We start from the raw sequence: 10,672 nt of genomic DNA, 5'->3' as shown, positions 1-10,672 counted from the left end.
CTCATTCCTAATATCACCTTTTATTGTTTCTGTCAGAAGCATTAGTCAATCAATTTTAAGATAAAGTGTTATCAGAAATATCCTTTTTAAAAGATGTTTCCAGCGTGGGGAAGTACAAGATAGTTTTGCTCTAGCTGTTTGGCAACCTTAATGTTTGTGACTTAGTTGGAAGGACATAAAAAGTTGATCAGTAAGAGAAACCTGAATCTCAAAGTCTATGTACTTTGTTCTAGAAGATTGAAGACCCACCCACAGGTATGAACCTATGCAAGGGGAGCTTCCTGACAGAACCTCATGATTATCGAGTTTCCCCTGAGGTCTTAGCAGACAGCAGATCAAAAGCTGGGAGACTTGCCGTGGGTGGGGCCACCAAGAGCTGATACTCCTAGAAGCCATGTGACCTCAGAGTGTGCAGAGACAGCAGAATTATTAGCAATAAAAGTACTTGGAGTCATTTACTGTAGAGCCCTCAGGTCCACGGTATGGCCTGGCCAGTAAATAGTATTCCGGAAAGAAGGAAAACAATAACAAAATAATACAACATAAAGCAATACCCAAGCAAATCAGAATCAGTATGGAATCTGCCCTAGAGCACTTTCTACTTGTAATAGGTTTAAAGCATAAAATTGGTATAGTCAAAGCATCCCATTTCTGCCTTGCTTGTGTGGGCCTGCTTATCCTGAGAACGTGCCAGACTGCTGAGGACTCACTAGATACTTGAAGTTAGTAGGTGACTGAAGCTACATTGAAACAGAGGGCATGTATCTTTTAACAGCCTGGAATCCACCCCTGTCAGTCTTGGGAATTTAGATTAGTCATGAGATCACTAGGAAGCTGTTTCCTTAATTGTAACAGGGTCTTGTGATTCCCACTTATAAATGTTACAGTGAAGAGTTTTTGTGCAAAGCCTGGTACAAAGCAAGTGCAACCACAAAGATAGCACCTGGAAATATCAGGAGGGACCATTACATTTATGGTGTTTCCCTTCTTCCCTCAAGACAGCACGAGTCTTCTTTCTCTATGGAGGAAGCACTATAGCTGCACCTGACGATTAGGCTATCAGAGCACCTGAAACCAGGCTCAATCACACTTTCTCTCTTTGAATTCTTTCACCAATGAGCCTGCTTCTTCCACAGGTGGTTCTCTCCTCCAATTTTAGCACAAACCAGTTAAAAAAAACAACAACAAATCAGGATCCTACAGTCCAAATGGACCCTAGAATCAAGCCCTTAGCCAAGCTCCAATGCAATGGATGTCCCTAGAGGTTTGTCTGACAGTTTGCTTAAATATCTCCATATGGAAGTTTATAAATTATTACACTGCTGCTTTCATCGTAAGTAGCTTTTATTACTACTCAGGTATGACTTCATAAAATACAGCATCTCCATGAGACCAGTAGCTTTGCCATAAAGAAGTTATGTACAAAGTACTGGTATATCAAAGGCCTCACACAGCTCAATCTTCTTAGTATGCTTTCAAAGCTGTAGCCAAAGTATGCAAAGACTTCTGTCATATAACTTCTGTACTTGAAGGCTTCCATTGTCCTCCCCCATGCCTAAGGGTAAAAACAAACCAAAGATGGCATTTTCTTTAAGGCCCTCCTGGTGTGGGACAAAGCTCTCTTCTCAGCTTCATAGGCCTCTGATGTTTTTGAAATCTGCCTACAGTCTTTGCCTATGGCAAGCATCTCTCTTTCACACATTGTTTCAGACCTCAGCTCAGCTGATACATTTTCAGAGACACCCTCCCCCTTTTAACAGAAAACCTCTCTCCCTACTTCATCATCCTCTTCCTTCCTTTCTTCTATTTTCCGATTAATGTAAGCCATAGTATTTATCACAGAGAACTCAAATGTGCTCTGTACCCTAATGTCACATAATATAACATCCCTGGGGATCTTTTCTGACTTATGCATTAGTGCTTGTATGTAACATCTAGAATACTACAGAGCTCACAGTAGGCCATCAATAAATACCAGCTGAATCAAGATTCTTGTTGGTCATGACATCAAGCAACTGCCCAATCCTGTACTATGTGGACATTTAGTTTTAGTCATATACATATATATGTATATATGTATATATATATATGACTTTATTGAGATGAAAAGCTATGTCTTTGGAATTTTTCCTATGAGAAATAGATTGTATGCTTTAATTAATCGGGTAATCAGGGAGATAGTGCCTGACTTCTTAGAAAATCCCTTATGGACCAGATAGACATTTTCCAAGTGCTCATTAGTCACATAATAAAAATTACATTTTATACTTTTGTTAAGCATCGTGGTCAAACTCTCTGCTTTTCATCAAACACACCCCAACTCCAGTGGTTTTCAAAGTTAGAATAGCTTTCTTGCCTGTCTACTCATCTCATCCTTTTTTTTTTCTGGCTCTACTTCCTTTAAGATAATATGTTCCTTGAGGCCAGTTGTTTTCCTGGGCCACATGTCCTCCATCTATCTCTAGAGGGTCCTGTCTATTTTTAGAATGACTCAAAGATAATACTTCTAGGCAACAGAGTATCGTTTTCATCTCCATGAAGAGTGAACTAAAATCCCAGCAGTTCAGTGAGGATTACTCTTGGCCATCATAGGCTGGCTTTTGAAAAGCATCACTCTATGCAATTCCACCATTTGTTTCCCTTGTTCCCCAGAGTTTCTTGGCTTCTGCCATTTTCCTGCCTCATCTCTAGTCTTCTTGTACATCTACTTTTAGCTTGGACTTTCTTATCCTGTTTGCTACATTTTAATTTGATTCTGTGAATCTCATTCTCTGTCTCAGTAAACTGAATTTGAACTGCTCTATTTCCCATCTTAGCCCCAAGCAGTTCATTCAGATGTTCTGAGTTACTAGAAGTTTCTTTCAGCTTTTATTTCATTCAATGTTCCTGTTCTCACATGCTGTGCCCCATTGTGTCGTCTGTTTTTTTTTTTTTTTTTGTTTTTTTGTTATTGTTTTGTTTTGTTTTTTAATTTTTTGTCCTTAAGCCCATGAGAAGTAAAAAGGTTGTGGATTTCTGTGAATGATAAAGCATTGTGGCCACGTCAGTACCAAGTCTTCACTCCTGCCATTTTTAATTTTTGAAAAATTTCCCCTCCTTTATTTTGATTCTCATTCAGTGTTGTAGAACCAAATCCATCATCTTCATTAAGAAAGTAAGTTCTTCTCCTTTGGCTAGGTATGGCTCCAGACCTGCTCTTGTACTCCTGTAACATACAACTTAGCTCAGAGCCTGTACCCTAGAGCCAGACAGACAGCCTGGATCCATGGCCTGCTTCCATTCATTAGCCTAGTGAAGTTTAGCTACTTAAGCTCAATTTCACACTCCATAAAATGGTGATGTAAATATTTGCCCACAGGTATGTTGTGATGCTTAAATAAAATGTTACAACACAAAGCATTTTGAGGGGTTGGGGATTTAGTTTAGTGATAGAGCAGCACAGGGCCCTGGGTTCAGTCCTCAGCTCTGAAAAAAAAAAAAAGAAAAGAAAAAGACAAAATAACAAAAAGACCAAAAAAAAAAAAAAAAAAAAAAAAAACAAGGTAACTGGCACAAAGCACTTTGAACAATTACTGCCTTTTTTTTTTTTTTTAATTCTACAGTTGTCTGCCCAGGTTTAGAATAAAGTGGAGTAGTGGAATTATTTTTCAGGCTTGGTTATTAGCATTTCTTCTGAACCTGGAAGACTTGTTTTTCTGGATGGAGAAATGTTTGCTCTGTGTGAAGGTTTCATAATCATAATCAAGCAGGCCTATGAGCCCTGCCATTTAAAGTGGCTCCTCTCCTACACTCTGGGAATGAGGACACAGAGCCAGCTGCTGAACTTCTCCAGGATAACCATTAATATCTCTTTGGGGTTCAGATTGCCATGATCCCATGCCTATGGATGCCAAGGACGTGACATGGATACGCTTTGGATTTCATAATGCGGAGTCATTATTACTTCCTTGAGTTCTCAGCTAAGTTGTGAGCAGGTAAGTGAAAGGGAAAGAGGCACCTGATGAAGTCAGCCATAGAACAAGAGTTTAACATGTCTCCTGGGAAACAGAAATTGACAGCTTGAAACCTTTCCAAAGCCACACAGGGAGCAGCAAACCTGTATAGTGGAGAATAGTCTTATAATTTTTTAAATGGGCAGAGAAAGAAATTTATTTTTAATTTTTAGAGACAGGATTTCTTTGTATAGCCATGGCTGTCCTCGACTGGTAGGCTGTCCTCAAACTCAGAGATCTGCCTTCCTCTGTCTCCTGAGTGCTGGGATTAAAGGCATGCACTGCCACCACCCAGCCCCTTTCTATTAATTTTAAGTGAATTCTTACAAAAGCTCACTTCCTTGGTTAACAGCTTCCTTTACAAATAAGGAACTTTGCCTTTGTTTTTATAGAGTTCTTAAAAAAGAAAAACAAATCAGCCAGGTGGTTGAGGTGCACACCTTTAATTCCAGCACTCAGGAGGCAGAGACAAGCAGATCTCTGAGTTTGAGGCGAGCCTAGTCTACAGAGGGAGTTCCAGGACAACCAAGGCGTCAGAGAGAAACTGTCTAAAAACACTAAGAAAGAGAGAAAGGGGAGAGGAAGAGAATGGATATTTTATTGATAGGATTGTCAGAAAAGATGTAAGTTCCAATATGTGTCCCATGATTTCTAATTCTAGCCTTTTTTTGTTACTGTCATATCATAGTACACCCCTTGCTCCCAGTGTGTCTTTAACAGCTTTTAAGGAACATGTTAATAAAATGTCCAAGTTTTGATTTGGCCATAAAATATTAGCAAAGCTAAGGTTTTCTAGGATTAATGAATAACATGCCTTTATTTAGATTACTTAAAAAAATCATTCTAAGATATCTGTTTACATATCTGTCCTCTCCAGGATTAACTTCATAATGGTCCAGCAGCTTGTTTACTGTTCTCTTCTGTTTCTTCTTCTGCTTTTTTTTTTCCCTTCCCTTCTCAGTGCCCAACCCAAGTTCAAAGGCTGATGAGAGAGAAAAACTCATGAAGAGATTTTACTCTAGGGAAAGTTGCTCAGTGGATGGGATCTTGGCGCACGGGGAAAGATGTCAAGCTCCTCCTGGCTCCTTCTCAGCCTTGTTGCTGTAACTGTTGCTCAGTCCCTGGTCGAGGAAGAGGCCAAGAAATTTTTAGACAAGTTTAACCAGGAAGCTGAAGACCTGTCTTATCAAAGTTCACTTGCTTCTTGGAATTATAATACCAACATTACTGAGGAGAATGCCCAAAAGATGGTAAGTTCTGAGGCTACCTAGGGAGGGGGGTATTGACGGCTTCTTAAAGAGCAGGATTACTGCCTATAAAACTGGATAAGGAAATCAGAGATCTCTAAAGTGTGCGGATGAACGACTGCCTCTGTAGCTGATCCAAGTCTCTCAGATGACTAAATTCAATTGACCTTAGAGTTCATCTGGAAAATTGTTATGAATGAATGCTTTACCCAGACTCCAAAGATGATCGAAAATGTTTGATAAAGTTACCATCACCCTTCTCATTATGTTTGGTATGTGAAGCATTCATGAAAATGTTGTAATAATTTTCTTTAGCTTATAATGCCGACAGGACTATCTGAGGACTACAAATGACATATTAACTGAAAAATGCAAGTGGGGCTTACTGAAGGCAGCAGATTAGTAATTAAGGTAACCATGGCTTAGGTGAAACTCGACCTGGGAATTCCTTCTTTCTTTGTCACAGAGCTCTGAGGAATTTCCAAAGGTCACAGAAGAAAAGCTATAATTAAACTAGTCCCCCAAAAAAACTCAGGCTACTCTGGGAAAGCGGCATATTTTGTTTGACAAGTGCAGGGACTCAGAACTTTTTCTCTCTCTCTCAGATCCTGAAGCGCCTTTTATGTATAGTTAAGTGGTGTAGAATTGAGCAGCTATCTAAGATAAGACTTTTGAGTCTTTCTTTTTCTTCCAGCAATGCTTTCCTTCAAAACTGTAGCTTGGAAACTTCCTTTCTTTCAAGTGGTCAGGGTGCTGTGTGTTTAAGTGATTGCCATTCATAGAACAGAGAAAGTCTGAGGATGCCTGTCTCCTTTGAACCTCTACCCCCACCCTCATTTTTCTAAAGTTCAAGAAAAACCGAGCAGATTTTGACAATGTAGTTGCCAAAAGAATTACTTTTATCTGACCTCACAGTTTGGTTGTACCAATGTTGTTTATAGCGTAACTTTCCCCCCCTCAGTTTTTATGATTTCTGTTGGAGGTCACTGATGTGTACTGTAGATTTTCTCAGCTGAATGGTTCATGGTAAGACTAATGTCATACTTTTAAGCCAGCTAGCCTGGAGCTAAACTACTGACATCCAAATCCTGGCTGTACCACTTTTTTAGCTGGGTAAATTTGAGTTCATTAAATAAATAATCTGGGTCTTAGTTACTTTTTGCTATAAGATGTATTTTTATTATTTTAAAATTATGTGTATGTGTGTGTGTGTGTGCTCATGTGTGTGAGCACATGCATATAAATATAGATGCCCATGGAGGTCAGAGATATTAGGAATTATGGGCTGCTGTGTGCCACCAGATGCTGGGAACTCGCATCCTCTGCAAGGAAACTACACATCCTTAACCACTGTTCCATCTTTCCACCCCAGTCTTAGTCTAAAAATAACACTCACATATGCTTCATCGTGTATACAAAGATACCAGAAGAATGCATGATGCTTGTGGGCTTCGGAGAAAATGAAGATGTCATTGTTATCAGTGTTGGAGGGAGTTGGGGTTTTCGAAAAGGTACATAATAGTACTTTTAAGGACCTACAAATGCAGAAGTCCTATTATAGAGTGAGATGTAATGCTGTTTGCTGAAACCATCTCTGAGATTATCATGGTGCTGGGGTTAAAAAAAAAAAAACAAGAATGTTGCCATTTTTTTTTTTCATCATACAGGTTGATTAGAGCAAAAACTAGAAATGGAAGAATGTAAATAATCAGATGTTTTAAAGCAGAAAAAACTGTGCAGTCTGTAAAGGACAAAAGGAACATTTAAAAAGAAAAATGACAAGGGACTCCATAGCCCCTTCACCAGAGTGGTGAAAGGCACATCAAAGTGCTCAGGTGAACCGCTGTTGGTTTGCCCGAAGAGGGAGGCGGTTGGGGAGGGAATGGACCTTCTTCCCATTCTCTCCTAGTTTTATGTGCTGAGATTCTCTTAACTACTAGGCAGTGGACAGTCGTTAGAGGAGTTACTGAGACATGCTGCACTATGAGGGTAATGAGTTAACATGGAACGTTACCATCACATAGTAAGTAGGAGGTTGAGGCAAACAACCTGGGTTCGGACCCTCCTTTGGATGTTAGAAACTGATAATCTTGATTGTCTTATTGAAAATAGATTTTTGTTTGGTCTCACACACTATATCCTAATTACAGTTTGCCCTCCATTTCTCCCAGTTCCTCCCCGTTCCCCCTCTCATCCGGATCCACCCCCCTTCTGTCTTTCATTAGAAAACAAACAGACTTCGAAAAGTTAATAATAAAATGAAATGTAATAAGATGGAACAAAAACTAACATACTGGATCAGGACAAAACAAACAAAAGAAAGAGCCCAAGAAAAGGGACAAAACCCACATATAGCGCCACGGAGAGCCACTCATTCATACACTCAGCAATTTCATAAAAACACTAACCCAGAAGCTCTAATATATAAGCAAAGGGCCTTTAGGAGGCAGGGGTGGGGTGGGGTGAGGATGTATATAAAATAAAAATGAAATTAAAATACAAACAAACAAACAAACAAAACAAAACTAAAAAAGGGAATGCCCTGACTCTATATTATGAGACAAGAAACCCTGCAAAGATGCTGTTGAGTGCCCCCGCCCCCCACTCTTGGCCATCTACTGCTGAACATGCAGCCTACCCTTAAGAGTAGTTTATTTCCCCAGTGTGCGTCCCTTGGGGGAGAGTAAATTTACATGTGCAAGTGGTTATCAATTGGAGCTACTGCTAGGTTAGGGATGGGGGCACGTGTCCACTTCTTTCAGCTCTAGGACCCCGTCTGGTGCAGATCTGTGCAGGTCCTGTGCATATATGTGCCTCAGTCTCTGTGAGTTCATGTGAGCTTTGATCGTGTTGATTCATTGAGCTTTGTTCGCCTGGTATCCTCCATCCCCTCTGGCTCTTACACTCTTTCTGCCCCTCTTCCACAGGGTTCCCTGGGCTCTGAGGGAAGGGGTTTGATGGAGACAGCTCACCTAGGGCTGAGTGTTCCAAGGTCTCTCTCTCTCTCCATAATGTCTGGCTGTGGGTTTCTGTATTCGTTGTCATCTGCTTGAGCAAGTGTAAGCCTGCTTTTAACTTCCATCAGACACATTTAACTCACATGTAAACTGAATAACTATGATAGTAGTATTAATGATGTAGTATGTACTATAAGGGAATGCTGGATTTAGGAAATATACTGTGTGTGTGTGTGTGTGTGTGTGTGTGTGTGTGTGTGTGTGTAATTGGATTCTGTACCTAGCATTGGTTTGACCTTCATCTAAAATATTATTCACTGGGCTTGCACTTTGAAAAGTCCAACTGTCTCACTCACTGGTGTCTTGAGTGTGCAGATTTTATTTTTGGACTTTTTGGTGAATGATACAGGAATATAACCCAGAACCTTGAGAATGGCAGGTATGTGCTCAGCATTGTGCTACATGCTGAGCCCAGGTGGTTTTGAGTAAAGGCTTCCCTGGAAAGGTCAGCTTGGAAGGAAGCTCTCAGGCTCTTCTGAGATTCACAGAACAGCTGCTGGGAAATAGGTTTCTGGGAAAAAGCCATCATGTTCCTTCCTTTGCCTGCCTCTTGGCCTTGTCAGTGGAGAATTCAGGGTCAAGAATTAAGAAATATCAACCTTTGTCTGTATATTTTCACAGTAAGCCTTTCCTGGGCAAAGGGGAGAATGTGTCCCCATAAATTTGCATTGTAGTGACCATACTCAGCTTTAGTATAGATCAACACTTGTTCTTAGATATGCACTGACTTGCAAAATTAGAAACTGTGAGTTTATTTGAATGAGATTATCTGAGGATCTAGTTTATCTTTTCAGGAATTAATGGAAAATGAACTTGTTGAATAGATAAAAGAAATAGTTCTGTAATTCCCAGAGTTTTATATGTGTTCAGCAGTAACTGTCTCTTAATTGAAAACAATTAAAAGTCTTGCTACTACCAAGATGTATGGATACCAATACTACGGATGTGTTTGAGGGATTTAGGTTTTTCTGATCTTAGTTTCATGATGCATTTTATTGCTTTAGGAGGTTATGAAAGTTTTGAAAAAAGTTCTCCTATAAAGTAAATACTTATAAAATGCCCAAAGAAAGTTTTTAGAATATTACCAGCATACAGGCAAGCATTTGATAAGACTAATTCTAACTATAACAACACTTACCACAAAAAGTTGTCATATATTATGGAAAGATATAAATTGGAATTAGTCTGGAAAATCCAAATTGTGTTTAAGTTAGCGCTTCCAGGGAGCAGAGAAGCCATAAGGAGTAGTTTCTGATCAGAAGAGAACCTAGGAGTCAGTTTGGATTGTCTCCTGAAAAGAGTGACTAAATACATTTGTGTGTGTGTGTGTGTGTGTGTGTGTGTGTGTGCATGTGTGTGTGTGTGTGTGTGTGTGTGTGTGTGTGATACGACAGAGTGATTGTTCAGATGGTTCTGGACAATAAAGAGAGAACATTATTCTAAGCTTTTAAAAACATAATGCTGGAGTGAAGTTGTAAAGAAAAAAAGGGGAAAAAAACAAATGGATTCTTGCTTTTTTTTCCCCCTAAATAATAGTCAGAATGAGTTAGCGAGGGTCAGAGAGGGCTGGGAAAAGTGTGATCCAGAACAAGAGAGGAGAGGATGTTGACAGTTCGGTTGGCTCAGTCTTTTTTCCACCTGAAAGGCAATACAGCTGAAAGCACAACAGAGATAAATTCCGAGTAAATAGAGGGAGGCACTCTTTGCACCACAGGTGGTGAAGCTGATAAGACCTGTAAAACTTTAATCCAAAAAATGTGAGACGTGGACAACTCCAAGTAGGCTTTCAAAGCATTTAAACAAACATGTGGCTTGCAGCTCTACCGTGAGTTAAGGAAGTATGGTCAATTGCACTGATGAACTGGAGTCTTCATCCTTTCCTATAATGAGATCTGAGGTCATGTCATGGGGCAGTGCCATCCAAGTGCAGGTTCTGGGAGTGTGTCCTTCATTATTTGTCCTGATTTCTGTGAAGCAAGGCTGATGGAAACAGTGGCTTAATGGGTTTGAACAATGGGGCTCATCCTTCACCCCTAGGAATTTGCTAAGAGAACCTGCTCACACTAGCCAGCTCTAAGCAAGCGAGCAAGCGAGCAAGAGGCTTGGAGTAGTTGCCCAAACAGAAGCCAATTTCCAGAGTTGCACGAAAATGCAGCCAAGATCAACAGAGGTGTCTGCCAACTCCAAGTTATTTTAGGCACATAAACAATAAACATTCATGCTATTGACGATTTTTGTTGTTTCTTAGATAGTATTATTATTGTAATAGATAATTGATACAGAACAGGAAATTAGACTGCCTGGCATTTCTGTGTTCATGTCCTATCATGGTGACATTAGTGAGGGCAACCTGCTATTTTCCTATTGTCTCCTGAGGTAAGTTTCAGGAGTCAGGATGTTGGAGTTGCCAGCCTGC

The 10,672-nt window shown here is 40.0% G+C and overlaps 1 protein-coding gene across 2 annotated transcripts in view; it reads left to right on the top strand.

Moving 5' to 3' along the window:
• Positions 1-5,056: 5,056 nt before the first annotated feature.
• The window catches only part of ACE2 (angiotensin converting enzyme 2), a gene marked incomplete at its 5' end in the record, with an annotated part of 45,791 nt that continues 40,175 nt past the window's right edge, over positions 5,057-10,672 (top strand). For both annotated transcript variants that reach the window (XM_080909979.1, XM_080909978.1), the window contains one exon: positions 5,057-5,242. In XM_080909979.1, coding sequence (XP_080766105.1) covers positions 5,057-5,242 — 186 coding nt within the window. The remainder of the gene's footprint in view (positions 5,243-10,672) is intronic.

Source organism: Micromys minutus (genome assembly GCF_963924665.1).
Source record: "Micromys minutus genome assembly, chromosome: X".
In the NCBI taxonomy this organism is placed as follows: Eukaryota; Metazoa; Chordata; class Mammalia; order Rodentia; family Muridae; genus Micromys; species Micromys minutus.
Note: the sequence above shows the minus strand (reverse complement) of the source record. Positions and strands in the feature narration are given on the sequence as shown.